A 20,332-nucleotide genomic window follows, 5' to 3' on the forward strand; every position below is an offset into this window, starting at 1 on the left:
GTGTAACTAAAAAATAATCGTTTGAATAATCATGATTTCAATATTGACCAAAATAATCGTGATAATGATTTTTTACATAATCGAGCAGCTCTAACTCCCTGTATGTTTTTGATATAACATGACTTAAAGCTCAATTTTGCGTAACACCTCATCTGGCATAAAGTTCTTTCAGAGTTAAATGTTTGGGCTTATAGCTGTTCATTATGTGAGATACTTTAAACTCTAAATAGGAACAAGTAACATCTTAATTGTAGAGCCACTAATGCCTAAATCTTACCCATAATTCCTGCCATCTGTCATCAAATTCAGGCGTACGCTTCTGCTTCCTCAGTCGATACAGTTGTTCCTATTACGCAGTGAGTACCCCATCTCGAGGACCTCTTATTCCTAATGCACGGCTCTCCTCTCCGCCGTGGGCCAATCTGGAAAGGATCATGGCCAAGTAGCGAGTTTGCTAGTTTGATTTGGTGCGTTGCTGCTGGTTACAAAGAATCAATAGTGAATCACGGAGGGGTGAGTCCTTAGATAAGCGTCGGGGGCCACTGGCTATTCATCATAAAGTGCGCGTTAGCCGGATAGGTCAGGGGACATGATATAGAGACCTGCTTATCTGGGCGCAGCAGGGGAGGTGGTAGACATGAAGATCAATACGAGCTGTTCTGGTAAAGCACGCAATTATCAACAGCTGATTCTGTCCTCCCCCCTCCATGACTGTTAATAACACATAATTACAAGTTTGGGGACAAAGCCGGAGTGCAGGATTACAGCTCTGCCAAAGTATGTTCGTGTCTTCGCTTGTGTCTTTAAAATCGCTACAGTGTAAAGAACCGGAAGGTCAGATGGTGGTGTAAACAAAAATTCGCTTTTGGTGTTTGGGCGAGCTTTAGAGCTGTTTGCGAGGTTTATTTATTAACAAATGCATGACTGTTCAATCACTGACTATATTCAAAGACTTAAAGGCGCATTGTGTGACTTTTCTGGTGCTTTTCTTCACGGAGATGTCATTGCTTTGTCTGGAATGTTCCACAGTATGGCATTAAACCTTTCTATCTTCATTGAGACAAAACCAGGCCAAGTTACAGGACAGATCTGTGAAAAGGCGACCCCCGTAGACTGTTTTTCTACATATTTTTGAGCTATAAAACCACCTGTAATTTAACCATTGTAAAGTAGAGCTGTTTAAAGTCACACTGTGGAATATTCCAGACAGAACAATGACATATCTGTAGAAACAAACAGCCGCCAAACCCCCCTAAACTAAAAAGTTACGCAGTGCACCTTTAACTAACTAATTACAGCCTTAATAAAACATGAAGAAAGAAAGTTCATAGCTTGTTTAAATTGTTTAGGTTGTTCAGGAAGGGCATCTGACTTAAATGTTGTGGGGTGAGAAGTTGCTGTTGATAGAAAATCTGATAAAACTTAACTCATATGAACAAATTAGGACAGTTAGGGTATTAATTACATATATTTATAAGCCTGAATCATTCTTAATCGGGATGTAATGATATCCAAATCTCTCTGTAAGATATTATCACGATATACATCTCAAGGTACGGTATTTATTGTGATATTTTGTAGAAGCTGATATAATTGTAGATAGGACGCTTTTTTGGTTTTAAAATACCCTGACCAGATTTTGGTGTGAATTATTTCTGTCATAATACCAAGAATTCAAGTCAAAAACATATTTCTTCACATTTTCTGCACTGAAATGAATCATGGGATATGTAGTTCTTTATGTTTATAAGCCGTTGCTACTATAAAACCATGCATTTAATATATTGTGACAGCCCATGATATTATTGTGAGACTTTTGACGATACAATATCACGATATTTTCAATACTGTTACATCCCTAATTCGTAATAAACTATGTGTTCATATGAATAAAGTCTCTCTTCTTGCTTCATTATGGTGTAGTTATAATGTGTTACCAAAAAGTCTTCTTCCTTGTCTCTTTCAGGTTCTTCATTGACAGCAACTTCCTTATCCACAACATTTATGTCAGATGCCCTTCCTGAACAAACTCTGCCTCGTTAATCCAGGCTTTGAACTCACTGCACTCTGTAATGTGATTCAGTTTTGAGTATCAAGTGAAGCTCTGGTTTGGTGAAGACAATTAAAAGCCCAACTGTCCCAGACTTTGGCAACAATTATGTGAAAAAGAAAAGAATATTGTGGTATTACTGGAGAGAGGCCTATCAAAACAAAAACAAAAACTTAATATTTTGACTAATTTTCATGTTTTCACCCAAAAGTAAATTGTTGGAAATAAAAAATGTAATATGTTGAACTAGCTCAACAAAAGAAGAAAGATTTTAAGATGTTTTACGCAGTGATTTTGAAGTGGTGCATGAGACGTTTTGGTGTTTTATCCAGACTCCGAAAATGTAAAAACGTCCCCACAAACATCACCATGAGCTCACGATTCTGCTACTTCATTTGCTTCAACAACAAAACTTTAAACACATTTAGACTCTTTTGTGGCGCCAAATTGTGGGAGGTCGTTGCGCGCGGAGCACTGGCCAAGCAGTAGCCTATCGTAGCCGGCTGAAGGGCAGCTAATGACGGAGCAGAGGCGGAGGGAGCAGCGAGGAGGAGCGCAGCGCCGGTGTGTGTGACCGAGGATCACCGCACATCACACGGGCACCAGCGCGGGACCAACCGGGACGGGTCCGCACAAAGGGACCCCAACCAGTGACCGCGTTAACTTCACCTTTTGCTGGACATAACTTATCTTTTGCTCTCTTTTGGATTTTTGTTATCAAACGTAGGAATTGACTGTCTTTGATTGGGTTAGACTGTGTGAGATAACGGGACGTCCTTTAAAAGTCGCGTAACTGGGCTATTTTTACGCAAAACCTTCAAACTACTCAGGTGTAAACAAGACAAAACGTTTCCGAAAAGCTGAATTCTGATTGATTGAGTGTTTGTCGTGCGTAAAGTTTTCGTACAACTGACGGGACTGGCGTTAAAGTTGGACTGAAACATGTTGGAGTTGTGCGTGACAGTGCGTCAAACCAACACGGGACAGGAGGCGCACCAATAATTATTAGCTCTCATCCCTCATTTCCATAGCTCTCCTGAGTTTGGCTGGACACAGGCCAATATCCCGCAGAAGGGCAGCTCGAGTCGTAAAAGCCGAAGCCGTCCTCAATCATAATTACTCTGACATGCGCAATCTGCACTTGGGTAGCTCCATCCACTCCATCAGCTACGGACGCGTATTTGAGAGCGATCCGCGCTACTGAAGGCTCCCCGCGAACCCCGCTCGTCCCACCGATGGTCCCGGGAAGGAACAGCGCCATGTCCCGTCGAAAACAAGCCAAACCTCAGCATCTCCGGTCCGAGGAGGAGGCGACAGCGCGCGGCGAGCTGCTCTTCGGGCACGGTATGGCTTAACTGTCCGGATTTAGACACTTAAACTTGTTTTTTTTTTTTGTGTGTAGTTGTTTTTTTCCATCGTGAGAGAGCGCTGGAAATAATTTAATGAACAGATGCACAAACACAATTTTATACACTCAGCTTTTCCTTTTTACGCACGGTATTTTTAGTGCGTAAAAGTGAAGTTTGGGTTTGACAGTTTTGCTTTTTGTTTACTTTTTTACTTTATTTAAACGTACGAAAAATAATTTATTAGCTGTGTTTAGTTTTTAAGTTTTGTAGTCTGTGCCCTAACTTCCTAGCAACGTTTACTGGACATTTACTGGAACAACATCGCTGACAAAGCAGTGGCACCAAACCAAATGTAACTCTATAATAACTTTATTCATTCTATTAAGTCACGTTGGACGTTTAAAGGGACTTGTTTAATCAAATATAAAATAAATCAAATCAACTGTATGATTAAATATGCGGAATATATTTCAGCCAGTCATATTTTGTGAGTAATGATCTGAGATTTAGAGGCCTGGCACAACATTTAACGTGTGAAACGAGCACATCTCACAGTCGTGCAGTTACGTTTTGTGATCAATATTACCAAAAGAAAACCTTATAATATATGAAGTTAATCAGATTATTTATTTTATCCATGTCTGAGATGGAAAAAATAAACACAATGGCAACATTTCCTTAATAATGCATGCGTAAAACTGTGATCAATAGTTGTTATAATTTCAGTGATAATAATGTAACTTCATCTCATTGCTTGAATCATATTCCCTGCTATAATTCCTCCATCTATTCAAATATTGAGTTAAACAATTTAATTTTCTCATGATTTGATCCGCACTGTATCGTAGAGTTATTAAATCAGCTGTTCTGGAGTATAAGATATCACTGTATTGTCTGCCCACTCTACCCAGATACACTATAATATATTTATATTTACGAATAAGATATTACACTGATGTAATATAGTTACATTTTTATTTCACGTCCAAACTAATTAACCATCTTTGCACGTTTGTAATATGAAAAGGGAAGTGTACAGTGGGATGACTTAGACTTACTTAGACAAACTTTATTGATCCACAAGGGAAATTATTTGGACACAGAAGCTCAAACATCACAAAATAATAAAATAACAAAAAGCTAAATATAAATAGCAATAATACATTCAAAATAAGCAGTAAAAGTAGCAAGAGACTGGTTTCAAATACGGAATAAGTGCATAAATGTGAATGTACAAGTAACAATAAAAAGAAGAAATACAGAAATACAAATATATCTCAGTTTTATACAAGAGATCTGTAAGAAGTAACAGTGTAAAGATTGATTAATTAATGATTGACAGGATGTAGGGTTATCTGGTACATAAAGGTGAGTTGTTGTACAGTTGTAGGGAGTATGTATGGTATGAATGTAGTCCTTGTCTGAATTAAGGCAAAAAGTAGAGTAGGTTCGACTTGTAAAGTGAGTAAAATCTCCAATGGGATAAGTTTGCTGTTCTAAATTTGAGCGATATTAGATTTTGTTTCTTGTTTTAAGTCCAAAAAGAGTGTATTTTCATATTTTAAGTACAAAAAGTCTTGCTCCATGGGTAGATCTTTTACTCACATGACAATTAAACTCATCTTAGTTCAAGTAGGCTGGATTTTAGCTCACACTTTAGAGTTTCGACTTGGACGTCGTTCGAGTCGGCTTCAAATATGTGCGTCTGTTAAACGGCGTTGAAGAGATCCACTCGTGTCCAGACCCCTCGCAGTCGGGGAAGGGAGGAGGAGAAGGAGGAGGAGGGGGGGTACATACAAGGGGGGGGGGGGGGGGTCTCAAATGATTGACTTAACCTTTGTCAGCTTCACCCGGGGAGGGGTCAGAGCGTCGTGTCCCCGATCATAATACAATTAGCACGTCAACAGCTGCTTTCTGATCTTCGGGGTCAGAGGTCAGGAGAGAGGAAAAAAATGTATTCATACTCAACAATTACGTTACTTAAGTACTGCTAGACTTGGACAAACTTTATTGATCCACAAGGGGAAAGTATTTGGACACAGTAGCTCACAAATCACAGTATAATATAACGACAAATCGCAAAAATATGAATGTTGACGATGAATTTGTTGCAAAATAATAAAAGACACATGTCAAATAAGGCATAATTATATAAATGTATAGAGTGGGGCTATAAAAATGCATGATTATTTGTGTAAAAAGATATATATTTGGTTGGTAATACAGAATTTTGCCTCAGTGTAATCAGATATTAAAAGAAGAGTCAAAATTGTAAGATATTTTTACTAAATGTTGTTTTTTACTGTAAAATAGGCAACAAATAAAGATGTTATCGCCACACAAAATTTCCAAAACAATAAAAGTAAAAGCAAAACGATGTTCCTGCGAAACTGTTTATTAAAAAAAAAAGTTAAACCCAAGTCACCATGTTCTCTGGAGTACAACTTTTCCTGACCTCTCTCCTTTAAACCACGGGTCTCGAAAAGCGTACATCTGTTTTCACGAGCGGTTACAAGGGTGACAATCTAAAATAAATTTCAATCGCAGTTATTATTATATTTGCTAACACTGACGCGCACGCTAAATCAAAGTCGATGGTTTCTTTGTTTTTGTTGGACGTAAGTCTCGTAAAGTTTTGACAAAGAGCTGAGTATTTTCCTGTGTGTTTTTTGGATTGGTGTTGGTGATTCACGAGACCACCCAGCATGAGAAAACGTGTATAATTTTACACTAAAACTTATTCTTACTCACTCTAACTACTACACTAACTTTGTAAATATAAATATAAGTTAGAAAACGTGTGACTTAACCATCTGCGGGGTTTATTTGTCTAAAGATTTAAGCGTATACAGGTCAGACCATGGTAACTGCGTGGTGTAATATATGTGGTAGTAAAGGAGCTCAAAAGTTGCCATGGTTAAGCCTCTTTTGTTTGGGAGGACTGAGAATACTGGGAGTTTTGGGGCGGATCTTTGCGATAATGAAAGTTTAATAACAAAGTAAAAAAAAAAAGGAAAAAACACAGACAGATGCTGAACAGAACAGAGGAAAGCAATGGTAGTGTTTTGTAAAAAGTTAAAGAGAGACACTGCAGGTGAGAAGGAAAAAAGTCTTTGAAACTTCTGCTTCGTTAAAAAAAAAAACATGCATTACAAGTTTTTCATCATGGTGTAACATTTTCATATTAAAATAATGTGTTTTGTGTGTAAAGCGTCTAAAACGTACCACATTTGGGACATTTAAAACAGAAACATGAACGGCAAGTTTGGATTTCTTACTTCTTTTTGTTGACATGTTAGGTACGATATGTTATTTAGTATCTGAGTAAACCAAATGTAATTGAAAATTTGCCTAAAAATTCTAATTTCGCTTCATTTTTTAGAGTTAAAACTTGAAGAAATCAGACTTGGAATTAGATATACAAAATAAATTTTCAGGAATCGGCCTTTCAAGTCACAATGTCCCATTTCCAGTACTTTACTCTATGGAAGGAACTTGATTAAATTAAATATTAAAACATGTTTTGGTGCAGTGTGGACAGTTTTGTTGTTTCCACTTGAAAGTTTGTTTGCTAAGAGACCAAAGTGACAAATAAATAAATAAAAAATCAAAAGTTTTGCTGGTAGTGTCTCGCTTTAACTAGAAAGTAGCAGAAACAGAGGTGAAACTTTCTGGCATTTGGAGGAATATTTGTACTATAATATATAAACTATTTACAATTACCTGGCTATAATTATACTTAAAGGTGCATTGTGCAACTTTTCTGGTGGAAGGTGCGCTACCTGCTTATGGCTTTAAACATTTCCATCTAGCGTTTATTCATTACGAGTGTTTCTATTGCTCAAAAATACAATCATTTCTTCTTGAATAGGGGCGACTCTCCACGGATCTGAACTGTAATAAGATCTCCTTTGTGATACATTTTAGGTTTAATCCATACTGTGGAACATTCTAGACAAAGCAATAGCATCTCCATGGAGACAAGCAGGTAGCGAACCCTCTACAAGAAATGTTACGCATTGCACGTTTAAGTATATGCTTTAAAATCTTCTCCAAAAAGTGCAATAAACCAAAAAAATCTACGAAATTACAGTAGTGTGAGTATTTCGTTCTAGTTTTTCTATTTGAAAAGGATGGAATTGAAATCAACTCACTGTACAAGCTTTATGTTTTATCTAAATTGTAAACAAGTTTGAAATCTATGAAGATAGAAATGCAGTGAAAAAAGAAAAAGTCATTTAGATTTGGTGTAGATACTTAATTCTGAAATATAAATGAGTAAAACTATATAATGTTAACGTAAAATCTCAAAACAGTATTAAGAAGAGGTTCAACAGTGACTCGAAGTAAGAGAACACTGCAAAAAGTGAAATCTAGCTAAGTTAAAATGACTTGAATTAACAAAGTTTCAACTTGAAATTCTTATGTAAAATTATCTACCATTGGAACAAGACTTTTTGTACTGGAAACAATAAAATACATCTTGTTACACACAAGAAAAACAACAACTCAGTGCTATTAAAATAAGAAGCAAAACCCAATCAAGAAAAACACTTATTCCATTGGTAGATAATTTAAGTTGGATCAACTCAAATCAAGTAAAATGTTTTTAATTTAAGTCATTTTAACATAACCTAGATGTTACTTTTTGCAGTGAACAACTCTAAAACCTGTACACTACAAAAAACTAAATCTAGCCAAGTTAAGATGACTTGAAATAAGAAAGTTTTATCAGGATTTGAATAAGACTTTTTGTACTTAAAATATGAAAATACATCTTACTACACTTAAAATAAAAAAATAAAAAAAACTTTTTGCGCTAAAATGATTTTTAAAAATCAAATATTGCTTGAATAAAAAAAAAAACGTACTCCATTGGTAGGTTATTTTACTTGTCAAGTTGAATCGACTCAAATAAAGTTAAAATTTTCTTAATTTAAGTCATTTCAAGTTAACGTAGATGTTACTTTTTTGCAGTGAACAACTCTAAAACCTGTACACTACAAAAAACTAAATCTAGTCAAGTTAAGATGACTTGAATTAAGAAATTTTTATTATGATTTGAGTAAATTTCACTTGACAAGTAAAATGATCTGCCAATGGAACAACACTTTTTGTACTTAAAATATGAAAATACATCTTGCTATACTTAAAAATAAGAAAAAAAAAAACTTTTTGCACTTAAAATAAGAAAAAAACATCAAATGTCGCTTGAATTAAGAAAAACACTTATTCCATTGGTAGATAATTTAAGTTGAATCTACTCAAATCAAGTAAAATGTTACTAAGTTAAGTGATTTTAAGTTAGGTGTTACTTTTTGCATTGAACACTATAAAACCTGTACACTACAAAAAACTAAATCTAGTCAAGTTAAGATGACTTGAATTAAGAAAGTTTTATCATGATTTGAGTAAGACTTTTTGTACTTAAAATATGAAAATACATCTTGCTCCAACAACTTTCTGCACTTAAAATGAGAAAAATAAAACAAATGTTGCTTGAATTAAGAAACACACTTATTCCACTGGTAAATCATTTTACTTGTCAAGCTGAAATTACTCAAATAAAGTCAAATCTTCTTAATTTAAGTCATTTTAACCTAACCTAGATGTTACTTTTTTGCAGTGAAACCTGTACACTACACAAAACAAAATATGGTCAAGTTAAGATGACATAAATTAAGAAAGTTTAATCATGATTTGAGTAAATGAAAATACATCTTGCTACAACAACTTTCTGCACTTAAAATGAGAAAAATAAAACAAATGTTGCTTGAATTAAGAAACACACATGTAAATAATTTCATTTGGCAAGTTGAATCGACTCAAATAAAGTAAAATCTTCTTAATTTAAGTCATTTTAACTTACCTAGATATCGTTTTTTTTTCCAGTGTAACACAAAATATTAAATTTAAATCCGTTTACTTTCTTTTCCTCGCTTGGCTTTTAGTTAACAACTAGTCGTCTATAATGTCAAATCGCTCTAGCATATGTCATCGTAACGCATAGTGTTGTTAGTAAACTACAAAAATTGCGTTATTAAAATCAGTGAGAGGAAGCGCGAGTGTGGAGCTATAATTTAGTATTGATTCGTCCAAATCCGTCCATCTGCTGCTCGGTCTGTTTCTAATGGACCAAAGCCTGAGCAGATGCAACAGTGACTTCTATGAAAGAGACACACAAAAGACACGGGACCAGCGAGAGTGGGAGACGGGGGCAGAGTCAAGGTGAGAATCGCTAAATAACACGGGAAAAAGGGGCATTGTGCAGCTTTTCCGGAGCAGGGTTTGCTACCTGCTCGTCTCCATGGTGATGTTATTGCTGGGATGTTCAACGATATTCAATTACAGGTGTTTTTATTTGTCAAAACTACCACAAAAACATGAATTATTACTGCGAACGGGGCCATTTCTCCATAGATCTGACCTGTAACTTGGCCTAGCAATGTGGCCTATACTTGTCGCCATAGAGACAGTTAAATTAATGCCACACTGTAGAACATTTCGGTAAAAAACAACATGGTGGACCCTCTACCAGAAACGTTACACAATGCAGCTTTAAAGTGACAGATTTTTATGATTCTCTCTGGGATTATATATTCATTTATATTATTTATATTATTATATTATATATTATATAATTTTATAATTATATAAATTATAGTTTTACACCAATCAAGAAGCAGTTTGTGAAGAAAAAAAAAAGAAAAATATGTTGAAAATTACAGGAAATAGAGAGTTCTGTTTAAAGAGTCCCACACGGATTACAATTCTGTCCAAAAGTTCAGCACAATTTACCCAAGAATTTACACATTTTCTGATACTTTGAACATAAATTCAACAAAATTAAGGTGTTTTCTTATATTTGTAATTGTCATATAATTATTTCTGTGTACATTAGAGGAGTTTTGCTTGTACGATGTCACAATATCCAACCATAACATAAAATTTTAAACTTAAAACATGGCCAAATTGAGAAAACGAGTGTGATTTTTTCGCCAAAATCTTAAATATACTGATTTTAACTGTGTGAAATGAGTAATTTACACTGTCATAAACACTTTAAATCAAAATGAAGTGTCAGGACCTTGTGTTGATTTTATGGATTTGTGGCAATGGATTTTACTCATAGAAATATTGACCGTCAGACCCAGTTTTAACTACGGATGTCAAGATTTTCACGGTTTATTGACATTTAGGTCACAAAATCATAGACACAAAAAAAGTATGATTAAAGATGCACTGTGCAGCTTTTCTGGTGGAGGGTCCGTCACCTGCTTGTCTCCATGGAGATGTTACTGCTTTGCCTAGAATATTCATAAGAGAGACAACTATAGGCCACATTACAGGTCAGATCTGTGGAAATGCAAGCCTATTCACACAGAGATTATTGTATTTTTGAGCAACAGAAGCAACCGTAATGAATAAATGCTAGATAGATGTGTTTAATGTCACACCATGGAACATTCCAGGTAAAGAAATTGCATCTCCATGGAAACAACCACCAGAAAAGTAGCGCAATTCACCTTTAAGTGATTTCAACATACTCCAAATAGGTCAACTTAATAAATGTTTCACTTTACTTTATTCAGAAAGTTTGATAAAGCTTAGCATAGAATCATAGACTTTTAATAACAGAATTTGTATTTATTTATTTATTTATTTATTGGTAGAAATTGTGGTGACCCATATTTATTTGTGACTAATTTCTCTTTGCAAAAACTGAAGTAAAACTCAACTCAGCTTTGGTAACAATGTTCTATATCCCCCATAATGAACTTAGACTTAAAATGTAAAAGTGACTGTTGTTTTTTTTATGATTTTACTTCAACTATTATGGCATAATTTTATCTTTCAAATAAGATACAAACCCAAATACAAATATTATATCATGACGTGAGTAGATATAAACAGATTTTATTAATTAAAGCGTTTAATTCATCAATATATTAAAGAGTAAGAAGTATAATATGCCAAATAAACACAATAAAGAAGAGTTCCAAAATAGATACACTGCAAAAAACTAAATGTAGATCAAGTTAAGATGACTTGAATTAAGAAAGTTTTATCATGATTTGAGTAAATTTCACTTGACAAGTAAAATTATCTGCCAGTGGAACAAGACTTTTTGTACTTAAAATATGAAAATACATCTTGATAGACTTAAAATAAGAAAAACAACAACTTTTTGCACTTAAAATAAGATAGATCATTTTACTTGCCAAGTTGAATCTGCTCAAATAAAGTGAAATCTTCTTAATTTAAGTCATTTTAACTTACCTAGATATTGTTTTTTTTCCAGTGTACAGTAAATGGTCACGTTTTTACACAGCGCTTTTCTACTTTCAAGACACTTACAGCACTTTTTTTTCAAGAACTCCTCACCCACTCACACACACACACTCATACTTTAGCGGGGGGCGCGGTGGGTTAAGTGTCTTGCCCAAGGACACAACAACAGCATTCACCTGTGAGATCTCAAACCAACGACGAGCGGGATTCGAACCTGCAACCTTTGAATCGGTGGAGAAACGCTACAGTGATGTAAATCCTAAATCCATGTCGTTAATCAGCTGTTCTCACAATAGTTGAGAAGTTGAAAGGGCAAAGATAATACAAGAAAATACTATAAAAACAAATATAGTCTCATAATCAGACCGTTTTTGAGCTACAGTTTCATGCATAGACAAATCTCTCTCTCTGCCCTGTCCCGGTTTGTTGACATTCAAAAATATTCATTGAAATCAGAGTTCGTACGTTGAACTGAAAAGGCGGTTGAGGATGAGCTGATGATTGAATGATATGAATGCACAGAAAATCAATGCGTGGTATGGGATTTCATTATCTGTCTGAATGAACAATTGAGAGGTCACTATGGCTTCATTGAACTATATTGATTTCGGTGAAGGATGGTTAACATGTAAAAACAGGGACTTTGAGATGAAACACTGTAGACCGCGCCGTAGCTGTCACTTGCAATAAAACGTCTGTGTTCTCGATAGATACAGAAATTCTGAAAAGACAGACTTAAAATTGGACATGTATTACAGTTTGTACGCAAAGTTGTGAATCATGAGAATTGGATTTTGTGGTATAGTTGATTATATTATCTCAAAAAATATCAAATAGAATTCCAATTATTTAGTCTTAAAGGTGCAAACGTGCAATTTTTCTGGGTGAAGGTCTGCTCTCTGGTTGTCATTCCACCACAAAAGTTACCTGATATGACATTAATTAAACATATCCATATAGATCTGTTTAATTACAGGTGTTTCTATTGCTCAAAAATGCAATAATTCCTTCTGTGAATAGGAACGACTCTCCACAGATCTGAACTGTAATGTCGAATAGTGCTGTAACCAGTGTTATTAGATTCTTTTTTCAGACCAAGAGTTTGTTTTTCATACCTGACAGTTTCGACTGCTCACTCACGGTCTTCCTCAGAGTGGTCACGTGAAAAAAAGAATCTAATAACATAAAATATCGGAAGACCAAATGAACCTTATTGGCCTGATGCTGTAACCTACTTGTCTTCTTTGTGGTAGATAGGTTTAATCTGTACTGCGGAACATTCTAGACAAAGCAGTAACTCTTCAATGGAGGCAAGCAGGTGGTGGACCCTCCCCTACAAATGTTACACCTTTGAAATGTTTAATTTTGCTCCTTATCCAGCAAAACCTTCTATCCTACTATACCTCTGTCATTCTTAAATGCTACAAAAACATAAGACTCCAATGTAACCCAACCTGCTTATACTCCTTATGAGCATTGCTGTGTCACTTTTATTATTTTTTTTATGTTATTTACAGTAAAAATGCTTTGTTTGTGTTGCACTTTGTAACCAATTGCTCAAAATAAAATAAAATAAAATAAAACTCGCAAAAGTGGATCAGGACTCAAAAGTAGATGTGTAATGTTTAAAAGTTTTTATTATTTTTCACAAAATAGAGAAAAAATTTAATTGACCATCACAACAATATCTGTCCCAAAAGTTTGGTTTCATAAAGATTTCAAAAGATTTCAAAAGAAAAGAAAATTATAGCTACAGAACTGAAATAAACTTGTGTCCATTTGAAGTTTATTTGTTCAAGAATAAACAATTGTTAATCTTTTTCACTCTCTTATATAAAGTGGTCTTGTTATTTTATGTTTACATTAATTTATCTTACACCGTGGAACAAACTGTTAACAATAAAATAAAACAATTGTGGATCAGGACTCAAAAGTTGGTGCAGAACATTGGAAAGTTTTTTTTTAACAAAATATAGAAAAAAAATGTATTAATAATCACAACAAAACCTCCAGTATAATAATGTAGTCTCTCAAAATCACAAAAAATTCAAAGTTGTGGGTAGAAAGAAAAGAAAATAGAGCTATAAAACTCCAAAACACTCAAATAAACGTGTCCATTTGAGTTTTATTTGTTAAAGAATAAAGAATTGTTCATATTTTCCACTGTCTTTCATAAAGTAATAGTCTTGTTGTTTTATTTTTACATTCATCTGTTCTAACTCCTGTATTCCTCTCTCCTCATAGACTCTGCTGAAGGCCTGTGCAGAGACGACACCAGCGTAGCGGACCCCACCAGCGAAGACACCCACATCTGTGACAAATGCTGCGCCGAATTCTTCACGTGGACCGAACTCAACGAGCACCAGAAACTTTGCACCACGGACGACGCTTTGGTGCTCATCGTGAAAGACAGTGAGGACTCCCAAACCGGACCCTCGCCCATTCCCAGCATCCTCTCCTCTGACTCCTCCCCTCCAGGATCTCCAGACTACGAGATCGGAGGAGACATACTCGGGAATGACAATGAAAGCTCGGATAATTTAGACGAAGCTCAAGCCCAAGACCAAGATGAAGGCATGGAGGTTGACGCTTTGCAAGATAAATTTACGTATAATTACACGACAAGTTCCAGCCCTCAAAATTCAGAGTCAAATTTACCGTTGAAATCACTAACAACGGGTTATAGCATGCCGAGTACTAATGTAACTCTGGAAATCCTCCATAGCACCCGTGTAGCAGTGGCGCAGTTTTCCCAAAGTTTAAACAGTCATCCAGGAGCGAAGGGGGCGCCAGCTGCAGCTATCCCGGTAATTCTCGAGCATTTGCTTAATCTACAACAACAACAAGTGCACCAGCTCCATCTCATAGAGCAGATCTGCAGTCAGGTGGCCTACATGAACCGTCAACCCACACAGTCAGCGCTCAACCCAGTGTCCAGGGTGCTCCCGCTGGGCCCTATCCCGTTTTCCACTCCTCCCACTGCGATCCCGGCCTCGATCTTGCCTCTATCAGGGACAATGCCTTCCTCGGTGAACGGACAAGCTGCTGTGACTTTGCCATCGAGGCTAGAGAAACTGCAAACTTCGCAAACTTTTACCAGAGATTCTTCAGAAAACTCCAGCTCAAGTAGCACCAGCGTGTCCACATTGCTTCCTCCTTATACTAGTAGCATTAGCAGCACGGCAACGCTCAGCTCCTCCACTCCACTGTCCCTCGGGCCAAGCAACCTTCTCAGCCAATCTTCAAACCTTCCATTTCTACCTCAGAGCCCACCCGGCAGCAGCAGCGGCGTCATTTTCCCCAACCCTTTAGCCAGCATCGCAGCTACGGCGAACGCCCTTGACCCGCTCGCAGCGCTAATGAAGCAGCGGAAAGGCAAACCTCCAAACGTGTCTTTATTCGATACTAAACCGAACCCAGAGGAACCCTTTTTCAAACACAAGTGCCGTTTCTGCGCCAAAGTCTTCGGCAGTGACAGTGCTCTACAGATCCACCTGCGTTCGCACACTGGGGAGAGGCCCTTCAAATGCAACATCTGTGGAAACCGCTTCTCCACTAAAGGGAATCTTAAGGTGCACTTCCAGCGCCACAAAGATAAGTACCCACATGTCCAAATGAACCCATATCCTGTTCCGGAATACCTTGACAACGTGCCAACCAGCTCGGGAATTCCCTACGGCATGTCTATCCCCCCGGAAAAGCCAGTCTCTTCGTGGATGGAGAGTAAACCAGTTGTAGCCTCTTTGCCCGCCAGCCTTGGTCTTCCGATTGCGCCCGCTGTCTCCGGTCTGGGCGGCTCAAATGACCACATAAGTGTAACAGCATCCCTGAAATCTCCATCAGCTGGTGAATGTATTTCTTTGTCACCTAACCACACGAGCAACGAGGCGCGCTTTTCTCCTCTTTCAGAGCCTAGCCGGGAGATTGAAGCACCCAATTTACTTAAGAGCAATGGACTTCAACTTATGCAAAACTTTACTTCAAAACACAACTTCGAATCTAGTGCGATCTCCACTCCGGAAGCTAGCACCTCGCCAGGTCCTGCTTCTCCACCGAACCACGCTGAAGATACAAAACTGTCCGCCATGTTCGATTCAATCCAACCGTCTGAAACCTCCAAGCTGCAAAAACTAGTCGAAAACATTGACAAAAAAATCACAGACCCCAATGAGTGCGTGCTTTGTCATCGCGTTCTCAGTTGTCAAAGCGCTCTGAAAATGCACTACAGAATCCATACAGGTGAAAGGCCCTATAAATGTAAAGTCTGTGGTCGTGCTTTTACAACTAAAGGTAATCTAAAAACTCATATTGGGGTCCATCGAGAAAACCCGCCAGTCCAAGTCCAGCATTCGTGTCCAATTTGTCAAAAGAAATTCACAAACGCCGTGGTCCTTCAGCAGCACATTAGAATGCACATGGTGGGGCAAATTTCAGACTCAAATAACATGGAAAGTCCCCAGGAAATGGACTCCGAAATCTCTTTGAGCGATAAGAACTTTGATAGTGTAAGTAGCAACAGCAATGATATAACAGACGATATTTCAATGGACGAGGAAGAGGAGGAAAATCTGGAAGAAAGTTTTAGCAATTCACCCAGATCGTCTTTTTCAAGTTTGGCTGCGCTGGAGAATCAAATGAAGACTATGGACAATGCTTATAAATCTCTAACGAATGGGTTTAATGACAATGTTAAAAGTTCAGAGAAAAGTCCAAAAAGTCCAGACCAGACAAACTTAGAAGGAGCTACCAGGATCAGATCTCCAGTCCTGGGGAAAAGTAGAACTGTGTCTCAAGAGGATTTGGGCCCTTTGGTGAAGACAGAACTATCTCAAAGTTTGACTAACTCTGCGGAGACGATCGGCCCAGAGCAAAAAGAAACTCAATCCACCAAACTGAGCGTGAAAGAGGAGACGCCATACTGCATGTCCTTCCACTTCAGCCCAGGTAATTGCTCGTTTCCGTAGTGATGTGATGATCAAATCGCAAAAGGCTGCAATTATTTAGATAGATAAAGAATGAATGCTTTGAAAAGACCTAAATATTCTGTCTTTGTATTCATATTTTTGTTTCCTGTTATAGGCAACATGCTGAAGAATTTTTATATTTCAAAACAAATAAGACAGACTACATGTTTTACTTTAAATTGGTATTAATCGCTATGGTGACGTTCATAATTTTTCCACATTTTTCCACATTCTGAAACCACGGATGGACAACATTTTCTTAAATTCTTGAGATACTTTTATTAGTTTATCAGTTCATAATTTAGTCTTCCCTCAATAGTGTTCTTGGACTTGATTACAATGAAGTACAATGTTTTGTTTTTGTTTTTTTTAATGATTTTAAGTATAAGAAACCTATTGTATATGATCTAAACAAACACAAGGTTGGCTCTGATGTCTAAAAGTAAGACATTTTTCAGTGACATAATCTTCACTTTGACCCATTGATCCATTCTAAACATGGATTTAAAACAAAAAGAAAATTTCCAAGGTACTCACATGTAAAAATCGAAGGAGCATATGGCACATTTCCATTTTGATCAGGTCTTCATCAGATCAAACCCTTAAAAACACACAAAAAAACACAGTATACAAATATTCAAAGGTGTACAAAGTGTTCACATGTTCTACCAGCGCCTAATTTGATCATTCCCACCTTTCCAATACATTAAATTAAAATATGAGCTGCAGGATGGCCTAGGCATATGGTTGCTGCACACATCCTTGCTGCTAAACTGACCTTAGTCTTGTGATAGATTCCCTGCTCCAGCAATTTACTGATAAATATCTCTTCCACTCTTTACCCTCTTTAGTGCTAACTTCGTTTACAGGGCGAAAACTAAGTAATAATAATAAGGAAATTTTAAGTTAGATTGATGAGAAACAAGTCTGGTTTACACTGGAATAGAATCCTTTAAATATATACTATATTTTCCTGAATAATTCAAAGATGTCTCAATTAATTTTACAATTAACAGATTGTGTTGAGTTGGGTTGTAAAATTAATGGTCCTATATTACACGAAATTGATTCTTCTGAGCTTTTAGCCATGTTAGAATGTTGTTTCCTCATCATAAACATACCTGAAGTCGTGTTTTGTTTCATTCACACGTTTGAGAAATTCTGCATTATTAGTCTGTCTAACTCAAAATGCTCTGCTCCAACTTGTGATGCCATGAAGTTAAGTCAAGTTAACAACTATTTTTTACCTTTAATCCAGCTGAGATTGGCAATTCCAGGTCTGAAATTATCCAAATGATTATAGTGTATGGAGTTTAAACACAGTGGCGCACTTCTTGTATCACCACATAATATTACAATGTGGAACAGAGTGTTTTCTGTTAAAAGAACTGCCTAAATATGCAGGATTTGTGTGTTAAACATGTGTGAATGAAACAAAACAAAGTCAACCTAGATCAGAAAATGGCGTAACATGGGCCCTTTAAACTAAAATTCTTTGTCTTTTCTCTCCCCAGCTGTTGGCCAAAGCACCCCGAGCCTCGTCCCCGCTTCCACACCACTGGGCCTTTTAAAACCAGAGCTGAACGGACAACCAACCATCTCCAGTGAGCTCCATCCTCCTCCTCCTGCCCCGTTCACTGTCCACGTGCCCCCAGCCTACCCCTCCCCGGGCAGCCCAGGACCCCTCTCTCTCCTGGGGTCAGCTCCTCCACGTCGCACCCCCAAACAACACAACTGTAACGCCTGTGGCAAGAACTTCTCCTCCGCCAGTGCCCTTCAGATCCACGAGAGGACCCACACGGGAGAGAAACCCTTCGTCTGCTCAGTCTGTGGCAGGGCCTTCACCACCAAAGGGAATCTAAAGGTACAATCTCGTATTGAGTTAGTGAGAAAACTGTGTGGGGTTCATCTTGTATTGTTGTATGCACCATGAGGACTGAGGACTTTTTCTCAATTAAAAGATATAATATTTAGTTTTAACTTGTTAATCCCTATGACAAAGATCCTTTTTTTATCATTCTGAAAACTATGGACTGACTCATAATGTATTTGTGTAATAATTCCCATAGTAGTCAACACAAGTAATTGAGTCTTGGTTTAAGTGCAGTGGTTGTTTTATTTGAATTGAATTGTTCTTAAATGTTGGAATTGTCCTTAACACTTTATATCACTTATGCAATGTCCACAGTTAACTTTGTGAAGTCTGCAACAGATGATATGCTAAATACTAAGTCAAAAAAGTACATTGTTCAGACTGGAAAGCATGTAATGTGTTCTACAAACAAAACAGAGAGAAACGAATTGATGTCAGACATAAGTACACGCTGACTGACTCTTGACTAACTGACCCTCTCCTGGCTGAGTCCTTTCCCTAACTCTGATTCTTCTGTTGATCTTTAGGTCCATATGGGAACTCACATGTGGAACAACGCCCCAGCCCGTAGGGGGCGTCGTCTCTCGGTAGAGAACCCTCTGGCGCTGTTGGGGGGAGACACGCTGAAGTTTGGAGACATGTTCCAGAAGGACTCTCGGAGTGTGGACCCAGGCTTCTGGAGCAGATACGCCTCGGCCATCACCAACAGCCTGAAGAACAACGAGATCTCAGTGATCCAGAACAGAGCCCTGCCCCAAATCCACCCCCTGTCTGTGGAGCGCGTGAGCGCCCCCATCAGTCTGACCAAGAGCATGGAGCTGGGAAACAACAGGCATTTCTCTATGTTGATCGACGACACTAAGGAGATTGGAATCAACTGAACTAAACTTATGCAATTATATGGACTATAATGTATTTGTAAAAACTCTTGTTATGTATAATCTATAGACTTTATAAATGACTTTTTATTGAAGAACAAGCCCAGCACACTCATGTTTGCCCCATGCTGTCACTTGTGGGGAAAACCTCTCAATAAAATAACTTTATTTCACGGTCGTGGACGTATTGTTCAGTTGAAAACAGCGTGAATCAAAGACTCTCTCTCCTCTGGACAGCAGCCAGTGCGGCTAAAGCACAAACCTGCTCCAAAATACAAAGCTCCCATAAGTCTGACTCCTGAGGTTTTGTCACTGTAAAGGTGGAAACGGTCATAAAGAACATTTAGACTGAATAAAAGATAGAGAAAAGAAAACTAATGTTGTCTTTTTTGCACTTTACACTTTACTTTGACACCGCGACTAATAACATATTTCACAATTTAACTCTGTATTACATCATGTAGTACAAGGTTATTTACTTTACTCGTAACAAGTGGTGGTAATCTTTTTTGCTGCCACACCTACTTCTAAGAGAGACCGTCAGTCTGTGCCAATAGACACCACCGCTGCCTGACGCATTCACACCACAGTAATAATTAGTGGTTGAAGTTGAACATAAACAATAGAAGTCCACAAATTAAAGATATTGTTTTTTGATTAACACTTGAGCGAGGCAAGCATGTTGATATAAACATAGTAATACGTGATCAGATAATAGAAATTCTACAAGACTTGGACATGAATTGACCATTACATGATAAAGCCTTCCATTGAAAGTCTCTCTCTGTGTGTCTCTCTGTCTCTGTCTCTCTCTGGGTGTCTCTCTGTGTGTCACTGTCTGTGTGTGTGTGTGTGTGTGTCTGTCTGTCTCTGTGAGTCTCTCTTTCTGAGTCTCTGTCTGTCTCTCTCTCTGTCTGTCTCTCTCT

The 20,332-nt window shown here is 37.4% G+C and overlaps 1 protein-coding gene across 1 annotated transcript; it reads left to right on the forward strand.

Annotated features, from left to right (window-relative positions):
* Positions 1-2,659: 2,659 nt before the first annotated feature.
* LOC110168895 (sal-like protein 3) lies at positions 2,660-19,732 on the forward strand. Its single transcript, XM_055157529.1, has 4 exons — positions 2,660-3,394; positions 13,936-16,635; positions 18,170-18,519; positions 19,056-19,732. Exons 1-4 carry the CDS (start codon positions 3,286-3,288, stop codon positions 19,407-19,409), a joined length of 3,513 nt encoding a protein of 1,170 aa, XP_055013504.1. The 5' UTR covers positions 2,660-3,285; the 3' UTR covers positions 19,410-19,732.
* Positions 19,733-20,332: the final 600 nt, after the last annotated feature.

Source organism: Boleophthalmus pectinirostris, unplaced genomic scaffold, assembly GCF_026225935.1.
Source record: "Boleophthalmus pectinirostris isolate CB_2022bp ecotype Guang Dong unplaced genomic scaffold, ASM2622593v1 HiC_scaffold_21, whole genome shotgun sequence".
NCBI lineage: Eukaryota > Metazoa > Chordata > Actinopteri > Gobiiformes > Gobiidae > Boleophthalmus > Boleophthalmus pectinirostris.

Excerpts from the sequence above, each read along its gene's own strand:
- LOC110168895 (XM_055157529.1), top strand. The coding sequence starts at position 3,286 with ATGGTCCCGGGAAGGAACAGCGCCATGTCCCGTCGAAAACAAGCCAAA. Across the intron at positions 3,395-13,935 it reads CGAGCTGCTCTTCGGGCACG|ACTCTGCTGAAGGCCTGTGC; the intron begins GTATGGCTTAAC and ends CTCTCCTCATAG. Across the intron at positions 16,636-18,169 it reads GTCCTTCCACTTCAGCCCAG|CTGTTGGCCAAAGCACCCCG; the intron begins GTAATTGCTCGT and ends TTCTCTCCCCAG.